Below are 16,163 nucleotides of genomic sequence, written 5' to 3'. Positions count from 1 at the left end.
TCTGCTTCACGGTAAAACTTCAGTGGCAAAACAGAGACATCTGTACAAGAAAAAAAGGAGAATGAACTAATCTGCTCAAATTTTATTCTGGGGTACTTCACAAAAGGAATTGAAAAATATCTTCCCTGGTTAGAATGTGACAATGATCTAAGGTAAAGTACAGAATATTGTGCTGCCCATACTGGCTTCTATCAAGTCCATAAAATACACTCATATAATTGGAGAAGATGTACTCTCTAAATAAATTATTTGAACCAATGTCCAGGCTAATGGCAAGCATAAAAAAACAATACATTTTCTGCACTATAACTACACTTATTAACTAACCGAAATCCACTAAATCAAGTGGAAATTTCAAACAGTCAGAAACAAACATCTTCAGATGTTGAAGACTTGCTCAGCTGCAATTAGAAATCCTTCGCTTAGGAGATGAAACAGAAATTCTTCAGAGCATGGCAGAAACTCAAGGGATCCAGATTAACCAGAAAGATGTAGTGGCACAATGCTTCTTTAGCCCCTTCGCTGCGGGGTGTTTTCCGGTGTTTTCAGGGCTCAGCTCGCCACCGCCACATCCGTTTTTAGAACGTTCAGCACAGCGGGGAAATTAGCCCCGCATGTGAATGTTCCAACGGCCGTGACGAGCTCAGCTCGTCATGAGGGCAGCTCCGCTGCGCCAGATGACGAGCTCAGCTCGTCAGCAGCACCCATGTGGTTAAACTATGGTTCCTGCCTTTCCACAATGTTTCTCATTCTTCCGACAGTGTCTTCTTTTATGACGTAAGAAGATTCAGAGAACTAGGAGTTGTATTTTTGTATTCTACTAAGGCGTAACCGATCATAACAGAAGTCTGTCCGCTGAGTACTGTAGTCCTGAGTATTACAAACAAAGAGAGCACCAGCACCATTGTCTATTTGATGTCACTCAGAACCCTTTGGTGGAAAACATCCCCCGTAACTTACTGATATCCATCTATAGTCCTATATGTGAATGCCTGTAAATCCCTAGCCTGACAATGCATATATCACTTACTAAGCATCAATGATACATTAGCACCCATCACGTATTCATAATATTATCAAGGATGCGTTGACAAAAGAAATCCTATTGTTAAAAAACGTAAGTTCAAAAGGCTGCAATTGGTATAAAAGTCTATTGCTGTCAATGTCTAAAGAGAAGAGTTCGAGAGTTTAGTTCTTTAAACAAGCTTAGTTCAAAGTTCAATTTTCCAAACGCATTCATTTCCAGAATACTTCTCTTTGATTTGGTTGTCCTCAGAAAATTCTCAAGAAGCTTTGCTCCACAAATACCACTCACAGATCCGTGGATTAAAGGCTGCTGCAACATAGCAACTTGATTGCCTAACAAGGACATGGAAAGTTACAGTCAATAATCTCAGATGGCCACTGCCATCTGCAAGCAACTTGACAGTTCAGGCTTTCTAGAACTTGTAGTTCACAAGCAAGATTCCATTTGCAACATATTCTCTATAAATGCTTAGACGTCTGCCAAGTGGTGCCTACACTTTGCACGTTCCACCTCAGTGTAGGCTGGTGTTGAGCACAGTGGCTCCGCTACAGTTGAAACATGAACCTCAAGTCCAGCTTCATGATCCATTTCCTGAAAAGGCCTGGGAGTAGACCATGGCCCACAGCAATTCCCTGTCTCAAATGTTTACTGGGCACAACCAAAGAATCTAGATATTGGGGTGAAAACATGAGGATTCTGTGCAACAGTGGGCACTTAAGGCAGGGGAACAGGCAAAAATGCTAGTAATTTGTTCAGTATAGCATAAGAAAATCAATAAAATTCACAAGCAAAGCTTTTGTTCAGCTACAATTTGGTGATTTATTAAGGTCAGTAACTATTGACCATTACAACAAAAACTAAAATATTTGCTTATAAAATGGACTTTATAGTCACGATCTAAGACTCAAAAAATAGCGACATTTGTCTACTATGTTGAGCCGTAACTATGCACTGATCATTTTCTCATGCATGATGTAAGCAATGGTGTGTGATATCTCCAGTGTTATCATTGAAGACGACATCTGTGACATCATGTGTGAGGTCATGAGGCGTAAATTGAGGGGAAGGTTCTGGGTGTGTGGCTCACCTTAGCTGGTAAATTTCAAGAGTTACACGAAAAACTCTACCCAAAAACTAAGAAACCTGTTAGCATGAATTTACCAAGACACCAATAGCCACAAAGTAGGAGGGGAGGCCCAGATGTGAGCTATAAAGGTATGTGATGGATGGGTTGAGATGAAGATACTAGGATCATTGGTGACAATGTAATAGCAAATATTGTGGAAAATGTTTCTTGGTAACTGGATTGAGGTAATGAGTTTCTTATTTATCACGCAGATGCAAATTTCACTATCTTTTTAGTTTTTACATCACAACCATAACATCCCTTTAACTGATGGATTTTAAAGGACATTCTGTGGTTATGTTTAGCAAACATTCTTTTTCTCATCTTAAACAAACAAAATAACTTCCCTGTCAGTAAATACAATTTGCTCTTCTGCGGTTATGATTAGGGTCAATGTCGTGATGGAAAAGCCCTTTGCTTTGTTAATGAATTTTTAGTCATTCAACTGACCTGTATGGCATCTGACATATGATTCACTTTTCTTAGTCTAGCCCTTTACTACAAATTTGATGCAGGATGGTTCCTGGGATTCAAAAAGTATGTGGAAAAACACTTTTGAATTCATATATGCAAAATCCCCAATGTACATTTTTGCAATCATCTGCAGTCCAAACCACTGGACTTTATCTACACTACATTTTGTCACGAAGACGTATAATTTGCAAATATAGATCCTTTTAAGTGGTTTGGGGTAAATTTGTTCAGTTTCTAATAAAAACTGACAACTGCTCTGAAAAGGATTAAAACAGGTCAGAATTTGGGACCCCTAAGGTATGATGATGGGCGAGAGGCTTATGCCTCTCCCCAAGGGAGCAGCAACTGTTTCTCAGTTTTGACTCATCAAACTGAAATACTTACAGTCAATTACACATGAGAATGATCATGGAAGATGGGAGAGAGAGTTCTGCTGAAATGTATGAGATGTAGCGAGCGGTAGAGCGATCTGATACATACTGTTTGGGCATGTGATGGGGGTGCTTACATGCTTGGATCGAGTGCTAATATGGAGACCGCACTACTCAGGGTCCCAAATTCACTCTTCTCCATATCACCACATAAATTGATAGAGATAATAGGCTGCTCCGATGTGGTTGGGGCTGGTGGGGGCCAAGAGGGACATTGTCAAGTTATGGAAAAGTGCAGACACTTAGATTGTTGTATGGGCTTGGAAGTTCCCATTCACATGGCCCAAGGGTGTCCGTAGAACATCACAAAATATGGGCCGAGTGGTCCTAATTTAGAGGAATTCTCCTCAAACAGCATAAAGACCTGCTCCATTCTCTGGATGATGAAATTCAGATCTATGAAAGATCTGTTCCGGCTTTAGGAGTGGGGCAGGAGGGTGATGGGGTTAGTGGTGGTGAAAGAAGCTTTTACAGTGTGATCACTGGGCTGTTTTCTGTGGGGAGACTATGCTGTATATTTACCAAGTTCACTCATGCAATTGTGGCCTTGTGCCTAATTTATATATCTGGGATCAAATCAATGAAACGTTGCATTTGAAAAAAGGTTAGAGTTTACTATATTTGTGCTGATAGGGTATACTGTCTGCTCAGATTGTTCAAAATGTCCAGAATTCTGACTAGTCACCATTATAAGTTATTCGCAAATCTCAACTATCATGATTCGAAAACCTTCCATACAGTAATTCATTTGCAGGGTTTGAAAGGCCTGAAAGGTATGGAAGACATGGTAGCTAAGGTTGGGCTCACACAAATACCAGATCGAGCAAATAAGTTTCACTCGACAGCCTGACTCCCAGGTTAACCTGAACACTTTCAAGGAGTTAGTGGGAGAGTCAGTGTTCCAGGCAAAAATGGAGCAGATGGCTGCCAATGTGTCATTTAGTTGCTGTGATTCTTTGCTTCATTTTAGTTTGCCCCTGTTTATCCTTTCTTGTATTTTTGTTGGTTTCTTCCTATCTGGTCCCTGCGGTTATGGCTTACATTCAAGTCCCACATTGTTTATTTATTATCCCTCATGCTTGATTCTTGAATCTCATTACTTTTAACGGCTCCTTTAAAGCTTTTCAGATTCAATATTCTGCTATATCCATTTATGTTCTAGGACAATATAGCCAGGTTGTGCAATGACCCTATCTCCTAATCGATCTCCCTTCACCAACCATCTTCCTCATTGGCCAGGGATGCAAGAACACTATATCTATTCGCAGTAAGTATACCCTCCCTATGTCTGTCTGTTTCATTACATCTTATGCTGATTTCGAGATCTTCCTTGAAATCCCAACCTTGATCGATCAATCTTTCCTGTCTGGAACCCAGCCCTGCATGATTCACAAAGACTGGCTTATCATAGTTGTTACAGTCTAGCCTTCCTGTCCCCTGTACTAGTCTGATACCTTCCTTATGTAACTCATGCTCTGCATTTACTAATGCTGACTTTACTAACCTTGAACATAGAAGAACCTTGACTACTTCATCCCCTTTCCTATTTACAGTAAACCCACTTCTCTGAGATTCTCAGTGCCTATGTTCCGTAGACTTGCACATTTCGATACGGAGAATAGCAGTTAAGATCCATTTAATGGATTTAATTTCCTCACTTTTTTCCCACCTTTCCCCTGACATTTTGGTTCAAAGAATAACCACATATCCTGTCTGGCTTTATTCTCCATTTCTTGTGGCCCCCCTTCATATCCTCCTCCCGTCTATCAAGTTGTTCTAATTCCTTCCTCTTCCCCATTAGGTCTTTATAAGTTCTTATTCCTCATTGCCCTCCCATCTCAATCCTCAAATCTTTGCTACCCTCTTCCTTTCTCATAGTATACTTCCTAAAGCTCCTTTTTCTATCCCGAGAGTCTCCTGCTTCTTTCTTCCTCCTCTCCACATTTTCTGAGTTACAAAGCTGTTCCCCTTACAGGGATATTTTTTCCCAAAGCTGCTACCAGGACCTTTGTTAAGCTCTTTTCCATAGCTACCTCCTTTTTCCCCGAATGTTTTATGGTTCAACCCTTTTTTGGACCTTTCCTCCATCTCCTTTGTTGTGGTATATACTGCTCATACCTCCTCATTTCTCCCTGTTTCTTTACAATCATTTGGCTATCGTGATATAAATACACCGTGCTCCTACTTCTGCATTGGGGTACCACTCATCACCCCTTCCTGCTGGGAGTTGTCTGATGGGAGCTCTCTAATTTGTTTCAGTTCCAACACTATAATTTGGAACTGTTCTCTTTGAGTTTTTATAATGTCATTATTCATTACCAATACCTCCAGCAGGCCTTGCAGTGTTTTTTGCAGGATTACCATTACTTCCAGCATTGAGGTACTTAAAGTTCCTGTGACCTCAAAGTTAGCCATAGATGGATCCGAAGAGTCATTTACTCTATCATGGGACGTTTCTACTCCTTCCTCCTCTACAAGATGTTACTTTATATGGATATTAAACTCCTTACTTTGAGAGTCACCGTCTATGCCTCTCCCTTCACCCTCCGATTCTTGATCGTCAGAACGAGAAAAGAGTTGGGTGATGAGGATGGCCTTAGGTCCAAGAGTAGCTCAGAAATATTGGGATGAGTTTGGTTTGGAGAGTCCAAATCCAGGGATACCAAACTGACAGATGTTAGCTGTTTTTCTCCACCCAACTGCTCTTCTTCTATCAGTTTGATCCTTTCAAAATGTTTCCCCACAAAGGTTTTAATCAACTTTGTGAATGAGGACCCTCCTTTTACCCCACCTGACTCACTTTTGTGGGGGTTTTTATTCAAGGGTAGTTTTTTCCTTTGTATGTCTTTTTTATGTAGAGTTACTTCTCCGTGGAGACAATTGACTTTTCCCTTCTCTTCCTGGTTTGTTTCCATTCCATCTCCCCCACTTCATTGGCATCAGAGTGTTTATGGCTCTTTAATCCTTTACGCAATTTTGCTTTCCCAGGTTCCTATTTTCTTTGTTATAGAAATCCAACAAATAATGATCTATTTACCACATTATGAGTAATAATATTTACGTAACCCCTAGTATAAACCAAGGGGGGCCGTAATGGATATTTCAAATTGGAAAGAAGACTTGCTTTCTAGCGATGTACAAAATAAATGTGGTAATTTGTTTTTTAGGTTATTTGAATTAGAGAGTGGCACACCTTATATGAAGAAATATTTGTATTCACGTTCTTTCTAGGTGAGTGAGATTGATATACCTACGCCTAGGGAACAGAATTAGCGTGCGTACTATATTGGTTTAACTTTAGCTTGGAGTAAGCACAGGCTCTGGCGACCACTATGGATATTATCCTTGGCTGCAGTAATATATATACGCTAAACTCAAATATATGAGTTTTATTATGAAGAAATTACTTCTGATTAGATCTGAGGGAGCTGTAGACAGCAGGATTGTGAGTTGTATTTACAATGTCTGGTTTTTATGACTTAGACATTTTGCCGAGTTAACAGTAAGAGGAGGTCATACTTACAGGAGAGGATTACTATCTTCAGGTGAATATTCGCAACCACCTCCTGTTTTGATGTTACTGGGTTATAAGGTAGTCATAGATATTAAAATGTGTCTATTATCTTTGGATTTTCGTGGGATATTTTCTCTCTATGAACTTCTCACGTATAATGCCTACATGACAGTTTGCACATAATAATTTCTTGAGGTGAAGGGGACTATACCTATTTTTCCTGAAAATGTTATGATTTGAAGTATTCTAATGGTGGGCAATATATATTCTTGTTACAGCCCTGAGGAAGTCTATGTGTTAGATTTACACACGACGAAACACGTGTTGGCAAGTGTATGGCAGCTGTATTATCCTCACTGAAATTGATGTACTGAAGATATATAACTGGAACTTTGGAAATTTCGTGGAACTTTGGAATAAATCTTTGAAGACGAACAAGAGACATTTATTTTGAAAGAATGGATTTGCAACTATTTTGAATTTTGTGGACTTCTGAGTAATTTAGAGCACATGAATATATTTTTTCGGTACACTAGACCAAAGCATGTATCGTTGAGTGCTCAGAGGTATATTGAACTGTTGACTTCTGTGTATAACGGAAAATTTGGGGTGTAGGATACACGCCCCTCCTCTAGATGCACCATACTTAGACTGATTACAGAGCACATATTATCCCTGATATTTAGTGAGGAGCGCCCTGAGACTGTTAGTATCCCAGTTTTCAAACATGCATTTGTAGTTTCCACTGCCCCTTAGAGCCAGGTTTTAACTGGTGGTGATGTGCAGTGAAAACTGACCCCTAATATCGCCCATCTAAGTGGGTAGAATTACAGGTCAACCTCTGACAGCTCTTACTCTGTCTGGCCATCTGAGGAGTTTAATCACAGCAGAGATAGAGTAGTCTTGGCGGTATGGATACTCTGTCGCGATGGAGTATTCATACCACCAAGATATAAATCGGGAACGAAAACTCCATGTCTAACTCTTAAATATAAAATTAAGGGCCTGATTTAGAGTTACTCCATCTCAAATGTGGCATATGTCCAGTCCATCTTATTAAAAGTGCATTACATCCTATGGCACTTGTAACAAGGAAGTTGGGATACCCGTCATGTTGCAACTGAGAACATTGTCTGCTAACCGTTAAATCAGGCTTTAAGTTATAAATCCTTACCCTGAACATGCAATCTGTAACTTATTCCCCAAAGCCTAAACCTAAACCATTAAGGGTAAACCCCCTTAACTAAAACATTTCAAATTACACCAAGTTCCTAGCGCCTAAGCTAAAACCACTAAGTTTAATCTTCAATGACCAGCACTAAAACCTTATCCTGAATCTCTAAATGTGAAATGCTAAGGCTAAACCAGACACAATTCTTACCATAAACCAACAGCCTTTAAATACAAACCACCACATGAGATTAATCCAAATGATAGTGGAGCAATATTTAGGATTTCCTCATTGAAGCAAATCCAATTAATAATATCCCAAAATATATTATCCGAAATTGAAAGAAAGTCCAAATGAAGTGAGGCCAATCAGGTTGCTCAGTTTGGGAGTGGAAAGAATGGTTTACATCAGTGGAGGCATCTGTATGGCACAATAGTGAAAGAGAGGGTGAAAAGCATTTTAATGTCTATGCTAGGGTGGTGTTTGCTGGCTTTGCAATCAAATAAGATGCTGATTGTGAGACAGGTAAAGCCTTTGGTATCATAATATATTGGAAATTGACATTGGAGTGCCTTAACTTTGCAGTGATGGCGCAGTCTCACTGTTGACCCCTCTGCACAAGTGAATATTTTTATAAAAGGATTCTGCTTGTGAGGGATCATGTTTCACATACCTGGAGACTTCTCCCTTTGCTGGGAACCTCCTGGGGTTGGGTTTGCTGTCCAGGCACTGTTCTGAAATCTCCACCTCTGAGCAGGCATTGTCACTGTCGGCATCCTAGATGTGGGTGAACCGGACCTCATGTTGGCCATATGTAACTCGCTTGATGCCTTGTTCGGGCTAGAACTTCTGCCCCTCTTGGCACATCTCAAATTTAATGCTGAACTTGCTGCATACAGATCTGTTGATGAGATAGCCGAGTTACAAACTTGTCCTATTACAAATGTGCATGTTCTTTTTTTTTTACATTTATATATAGAAATAACTTCATTTCCCTTTTCCAGGTGAAAGTGTGAAACTTTGAATACCCAGGTCATAAGCTCAAGTACAGATTATTTGGATAAGATTGCCCTATTTGGCCCAACATATTGACATGCAGTGCCAACCTAAAGGTGGAATGTTATTCATGATTGTTGCCATAACAACAGGGTGAAGGGTAGACTGCCTACGATAGCCTGGCTCTTACTGTACATGAATAATAGGTGTGATTGGTCGGGGGAATGAACAGGTGTATCTAAGATCTAACACAAGAAAATGCCAGTAAGAATGAGTACGTCTGATGGAGGATCCCAGGCAGTGAGCAGTTGTACTTCCCTACCCCCTGGATATGCCATCTTGGAGGACCCTGGCTTTGAGGAGGTCTCCAAGGGCAGTAAAGGTAATCTGAGGTATGGGCCGGTAAATATAATCAATCAAGCAGTCAATCATAGCATTTGTAAAGCGTGCCACTTACCCGTGAGGGTCTCAAGGCGCAGAGGGGTGGGGAATGCTGCTACTGTTCGAAAAGCCATGTCTTGAGGAGTTTTCTGAAGGTCAGTAGGTCTTGGGTCTGCCGTAGGTGGATGGGGAGGGTGTTCCATGTCTTGGTGTGAGGTGGGAGAATGATCTGCCACCGGCGGTCACTCTTCGGATGCGGGGGACGGTGGTGAGGGAGCGGTCCGGTGTTGTGGAGTGCCTTGTGTGCGTGGGTGAGGAGCTTGATGGTTATCCTCTTGTTGACGGTGAGCCAGTGCAGGTCTCTCAGGTGGGTGTGATTTGGCTGCAGCGAGGGATGTCTTGAATCCGTTTCAGGAGTTTGGCCGAGGCTCCTGTGTAAAGCGCGGTTCCGTAGTCCAGTCTGCTGATGACGAGGGCCTGGGTGATCATTCTTCTCGTTTCGGTGGGGATCCACTTGTGTATCCTGTGGTGCATGTGGAGGGTGCTGAAGCAGGAGGAAGAGACGGCGTTGACCTGCTTCGTCTTGGAGAGGGTGGAGTCAAGGATGACCCCTAGGTTGTGTGCGTGGTCGGTGGGTGTTGGAGCTGTTCGGAGTGTGGTCGGTCAGCAGGAGTCATCCCAGGCCGAGGGGGTTGATCTGAGGATGAGGACCTTCGTCTTGTCCGGGTTCAGCTTCAGTCGGCTATTCCTCATCCATTCGGTGACTGCCTTCATTCCTTCGTGGAGCTTGGTTTCGGCGGTGTGCGGTTCCTTGATGAAGGAGAGGATCAGCTGGGTGTCATCGGCGCAGGAGATGATGTTGAGGTCATGCAGTCGGGTGACGTGGGCGAGCGGTGCCATGTAGATGTTGAACAGCGTTGGGCTGAGGGATAAGACCTGGGGTACGCCCGCGATGATCTTAGTGGTTTTGGATCAGAAGGGGGGGAGGCGGACGCTCTGTGTTCTGCCGGAGAGGAAGGAGGTGCTCCAGTCCAGGGCCTTATCTTGGATCCCGGCGTCGTGGAGGCGTGTTCGGATTGTGCGGTGGCAGACCGTGTCGAAGGGGGCTGATAGGTTCAAGAGGATGAGGTCTGTGTTTTCTCCATTGTCTAGCAGGGTCCTGATGTCGTCAGTGGCAGCGATGAGGGCAGTGTCAGTGCTGTGGTTGCTACGGAACCCGAACTGGGATGGGTCCCGGATGCTGTTCTCCTCAAGGTAGCTGGTCAGTTGTTTGTTGGCGGCTTTCTCGATGACCTTCGCCGGGAACGGGAGCAGGGAGATGAGTCGGAGGTTCTTGAGGTCCTTGGGGTCCGCCTTGGGTTTCTTGAGTAAGGCGTTGATCTTGGCGTGCTTCCAGCTCTCCAGGAAGGTTGCTATCTCGAAGGAAATGTTGATGGTTTTTTCGGAGATGGGATGCGATGGTGGTGCTGGATTTGTTGAAGATGTGGTGTGGGCAGGGGTCTGACGGGGATCCAGAGTGGACGGTGTTCATGATCTTGATGGTGTCATCGTTGTTGATGTTGGTCCAGGAGAGCAGGCGGTTGGTGCGGATGGTGGTCGTGGGGGCGGAGGTCTCAGTTGGTGCCGGGGTTGTCATGGCGTTGAGGCTGTCATGGATGTCTGCGATTTTGCTGTAGAAGAAGGGGGCCAGCGAGTCACACAGGTCTTGCGAGGGTGGGATGTCGTTGGTGTTGGAGCTGGGGTTGGAGAGTTCCTTCACTATGTTGAAGAGCTCTTTGCTGTTGTGTGCCTTGTTGTCTAGGTGGTCTTTGAAGGAGGCCCTTTTGGCAGATCTGATGAGGTGATGGTATCTGCGGGCGGCGTTCTTGTGGGCTTCGTAGCTTTCCGGTGTTCGTTCATGGAGCCAGTTCTTCTGTGGCTTTCGGCAGGTTTGCTTGGAGGCCTGGAAGTCTTCAGTGAACCAGCTGGCTTTCTTGCTGGTGTAGCTGTTGGAGGGTTTCTTGAGCAGGGCGAGGGTGTTGGCAAGGGTATAGGTCCATCTAGCAACAGGAACCTTGATACACCCCCACAAGTCTTGCTGAATGAGGCTACTTTCAATAGGCAAGACTGTGCTAGTGTGTGGTAAGAGGAACAGGAAGTGAGAAGCATGCTTAAGCCACCACACATAGCTGCCATCCTTCTAGGCTAGTTAAGGTATTTGGCCAGCCCTCTACTTTAGTCTAGAATGGGTGCTGGTCCTGAGACTGGTAGCTTTCCACTCTAGTGTCTAGGGAACCCAAGGAGTACTCATCCCAACCATTTGCAGTGGGTGCACTCACATTCAGGAGTGAGAGGAATGATTTTCTCAAGCAATCCACTGGCCATCTACTGAAATCCTTAACACTGTCCTTCACCCCAGGAAAAATCCAGCTGATTGGGGTTTAGGTGATAACACCTTTGGCAGATCGGATTTAAGCTTGCAAAAAAGCTTAGAGGTGCCAATCAAGGGCCCAGAACCCTCCATCAAGCACTTAGGCTGATTGATCCTCGACATTTTGGTGGGAGACCACTAAGGCCTCATGAAACGAAGAAGAGCATACTCCTGTCTTCCAGTATGATTACATATTGATATGACTTGGGGTTTCCTATGGATTGCCATGAAACAATGGCATATAAACACAGGCTCAGGGTCGGACTGGGAACCAAAACCAGCCCCGGCAAAGTGCTTGGCCGGCCCCCGGGGGGAAGTCTGAGCTCTCTGCCGTGGCCGGTTTTCGGCCGATTTTGCAGCTATGCTGCATAAACGGCCCTGTAACAAAAACGGCCCCCAGGGGCCCAAAACCTGCCCGATCTTTGCGGCGCACCGGGGGATTGCCCGGTGCCCGCAACGGCCAGTCCAGGCCTGCACAGGCTGATGGGAGTTAGTGATTAATATGTGGTCTACTCGTTTCCTCACAGAGCAAGGTTGGGGTCTGCATATATTTCCATCACAAAGCACTGTAATAGCCCATTACATCAAGCACCAAAAGCCTCTTGTGTTTACTCTACAGTTAATGCCCTATGTCACTCCGGGAGTATAGGAGAGGCCAACAGCTGGAAGACATAGATGCTTTTGAGGGTACAAATTTTACCTACCTGGGGTCTGCTGCCTTTGTGGAGACACTATCAGACCTCTTTTTGTTGTCCAAGTAGGTTTGTCAATTCGCCACCTGGAAGATGGTGTAGAAGCTGTTGACAAATTAGACTCATGCAAACTGAATGGCATATTAGTGCTCTCTAGATCTCTTCTCGTCTTAGAGCGGCTCTGACTTCTTCTCCTCTTAGCAGGTCTCATATTTATTTCAGTTTTACCCGTGTACATGCCTGCAGGTGGGTCAATGATGTAGCAATCTTCTTCTGGATTGGTATGGCTTTCAACTCTTCTCCTTAGAACTCTGGCACTTTTCCTTCTATTGGATGTGTTTTGGTTTGTTGGGAAGTTCGGCTGCTTCCAATCTTCTACTGTCTCGGCCTGGTTTTCAAAACTCCTACTTGGAGCTCTTCCACTTGTGGTTCTTTTTGTTGTGTATCTGTCGGCTGAGAAGTTGGCCTTGTTACAGTTCTCTGCCGCAGCTGTCTGTTTAATATCTCTTCTTGTAGCCCTTGTACTTGTTCTTCTGTTAGATGTGTATTGGTCTACTGAGAAGTTTGTCTGAGTCCAATCGTCGGCAGACTTGACCAGGTTTTTAACCCTCCTACTCCTAGCGCTCCCATTTGTCATGCTGCTGCTTCTGTGTTGCTCTTTTTGGACGTTTGCCTGCTGCCAATCTTGTGACGGGCTTGCCTGGCTTTCATCTCTCATCCTTGCTATCCTTGAACCTGTTGCTCTATTGGTTTTGTATTGAGCTATTGGAAAAGGTCCTTTATTCAAATCTTCTGCCATCACAGTTGGGTTGCTGTTTTGCATCATTTGTGAAGGGTTCTCACACTTGGCTATCTTCAAAAAACACTCATCTCCTTTAGCCCTTGCAGGGGATATGTTTGTTCCACCGTAAGACATATTAGCTGTATTTTTCTTTCTCATCCTAGAAGCAATGGTTACATTTTTGGCAGTCCCAGATGGATTTTTAGTGTTTGCCACCCTGGCAATCCTCTCATCTCTTCTCTTCCTAACAGGTTTTATGGGTGTTAATGTGTAAAGTGTATGAATAGGTCTCGTATCCATGTGCGGATCAGTGGATCTTATAGTCAAGATCCCATTTGTAGAAATCTTAGCTGAGTTACTATCTTTCCCCTGCATGGAAACTGTGTCACTTCTCCTCTTCCTGACAGGTCGTATTGGTATTGCTGTATATCCCGCATACAGTCTTCGTGGCCTATTAGCTGTGTGTTGATCTCTTGTCATGGAAGGTAGAGTTCCATCTTTTGGTGTGTTGGATGGCTTCTCTTCTTTTGGTGTCTTGATGGATTTTCCTTCTTTTTTCTTCTTAGAATGTCTCTCATTTGTTTTTGTGCGCACATCTTTCCGTTCCACCTCTTTGGCCAACCTTTTCTTCTTTACTGAAAAGTAAAATATATTAAGATATTGTCAAGTCTGCACATAAAAACGGAGCACAGTAGTGTCTGTAAGGAAGTGTTGAGCCAAAAAGTAAAATTACAGTCTTCTCAAATTCTAAGATTCATAATATAGGCACTGGAGCAGTGTGTCCCTGTGAGGATGCACTGTTGAGAGCACCATTTCCTTCCTTTCACTCGACAGGTATCAGGCAAGGAAAATAACCCATGATTTTATGCCCGGTGAATCTTTGACACTAGTGTAGGCTTTGCCTGAGCTGTCTTAGTGAAGGCAGGCCACAGACAACTTAAATTAGTTCCCTGGGCTTCTCAGAGCTATGAAGAAAAAAAGCATTCAGTTCATAAGAACAAGGAGATTCATACCAACCCAAACCTAATTATTTAGTTGTTTTTGTCCTCAAAAATATATTATAAACATTTTGATATAACAAAAAATAATATAGTATGAACATAATGAAAGTATATTGAAATCTTTTTTTGCTTGGGGCAGCTAAAGGGGCTAAGTGTTGAATGAAATGAATATTTAAGAAAAATCATTATTATCTAAGGGAGACCACCCAGAAAAACACACTGCATTGGTAAATAACAAGGAAGATGTGACTTGTGACACAAAAGACCAGTAGATTTACAATTACAGGGAATTGATTTAATGTCTGTTGCCTGTAAGAGTTCAAACAGCTTACTTCTCTTTTTGTTCAGTACAGATTTTAACGTTTTAGAGTTCTAACCGAAATGAGTAGAGGAGGGGAAAATTCCTTTGTAGAAAATGAAACACAGGAATTTATTAGTCTGTATTTTCCGAAGTCCCTGAAGCAGAACTCTTTTGTTACCATTTTGTAACTTATACAAATCCCCAGGGGATACAAAGCTATAGATTGTGACAACACCAAATGAAACATCCCATGTTGTATATCTAGAAAAAAATAAAATGAATAGAGTTGCAGCCAAAGGAGTACTGCAGTTATACCATGAGTCTTTTTTCACAAAAAAACAATCATCAGTGCTTTGCTTGATTTCCTCTGCCATCATTGTCTCTATGTCACCATTAATCATTCTTACAATTATTTAAATCTAGTCTCTTTACTCAAAATCCCCTGTTAGGAGGCATCAAAGGACCACAATGATCTTTATTGTGATGCCTGGATTACTGCAACAGCCTATATTCAGGAGCAAACAAGGTTGTGCTGAAAATACTACAGATAGACGCAGCAGCCTCGCTGGTATTAAAACTACAGAGGAGGTCCTCAGCCACAACAGCACTCAATTCCTTCACTGGCTGCCCATACAGAAAAGGATTCTTTTCAAAATCCTATTAATAATATTTAGAATCCCCAAGAATACAGGATCCAAATACCTAAAATCCAGAATCAAACCATACGTTACCCAACGGCCCCTGAGATCATACTCGGAAAACCTCCTCACACCCCCCACTTTCCACCTCTTATCTAGCGGAGAAAAGTCAATGGCAGTCCTAGGAACAAAATCATGGAATACCTTGCCCACATATCTGAGACTGGCACAGTCTGAACTCCTGTTTAAAAAACTCCCTGAAAACCTAGATCATTGGGGTCCCCGATCAGTTAGTGCTATCACTTATCTGACCTTCTACCTGACGGCTCTAACTATCTCCTTTTGCACAGCCTCACTCGAGTTTCCAATAGTGCCCAGATGCTCCTCGGAGTGAACGTTGCGCTCTATAAATAATACCATTCATTCATTCATATCACTGCCTCAGTTTCTATTAATGAATATAGCGTATCTGACTATAAGACAAGTTGCTCTGTTACCTTATCATCAATACGTACTGCTCTCATTCTTATCTCAATAGCTAGTGCATGCTCTGATAGGTCCCTCCTTCACAAAGCTTCTTTTGGACCTTTTGTACAAAGCTAATAAATACAATACACTGCTTTGCTTGTAGTAGTACCAAAAATGCAAATTTATGTTGGATTCTTACTTCTCTAGGTATTTGCACAATACTGTTAGTTAACACTTTACATCAAAATGACATATGAAGAGATGTTCAATCATCTTCATTTGTTTTGCAATGTTCGGGTGTTCTTAACAATTCAGCTTTAAAATGTTTGGGAGTACACAATGCATCACAAATTAAGAAAAGATCATGGTTGCAAACGAAAGTGCTGAGAAAATTCTGTAAGAGTTGGTTTCTTCTTATGTTGCATCAAGACATTACTCTTAAAGTACCCAGACTGTAATATTTTAAACACTTTAGATAATATGTGAAGAAAATAACTGAAATACTGTATTTAGGCTACAGAGACGGAGGTTCAAAAGCACCCTTCGACTATAGAAAATGCGGAAAGTGTTCTGCAGGCAGATCACTCAAATTCATTATTTAAGCATAAGTTAAAAGAAGATTTATGATACCTATAAATTGTTTATAAAGAAAATAATTCTTAAATACGAATATGTTATTTTACTAGAACATTTAAGAGATTGCAACAACCTAAAATTAAAAGAAACTAAATTAACTAGAAAAGGAATTATCA

The 16,163-nt window shown here is 42.5% G+C and overlaps 1 protein-coding gene across 1 annotated transcript in view; it reads right to left on the bottom strand.

Moving 5' to 3' along the window:
• Positions 1 to 16,163, bottom strand: part of LOC147678425 (uncharacterized) — a 66,011-nt gene that overhangs the window by 11,163 nt on the left and 38,685 nt on the right. Inside the window, exons 4-5 of the mRNA XM_086945626.1 lie at positions 12,235 to 13,638; positions 8,417 to 8,644 (exon numbers count right to left, since the gene is read on the bottom strand). Coding sequence (XP_086801752.1) covers positions 8,417 to 8,644; positions 12,235 to 13,638 — 1,632 coding nt within the window. The remainder of the gene's footprint in view (positions 1 to 8,416; positions 8,645 to 12,234; positions 13,639 to 16,163) is intronic.

The sequence above is a fragment of the Lissotriton vulgaris genome, chromosome 12 (genome assembly GCF_964263255.1).
Source record: "Lissotriton vulgaris chromosome 12, aLisVul1.2, whole genome shotgun sequence".
Classification (NCBI taxonomy): domain Eukaryota; kingdom Metazoa; phylum Chordata; class Amphibia; order Caudata; family Salamandridae; genus Lissotriton; species Lissotriton vulgaris.
This window is presented reverse-complemented; position numbering and strand designations above follow the sequence as displayed.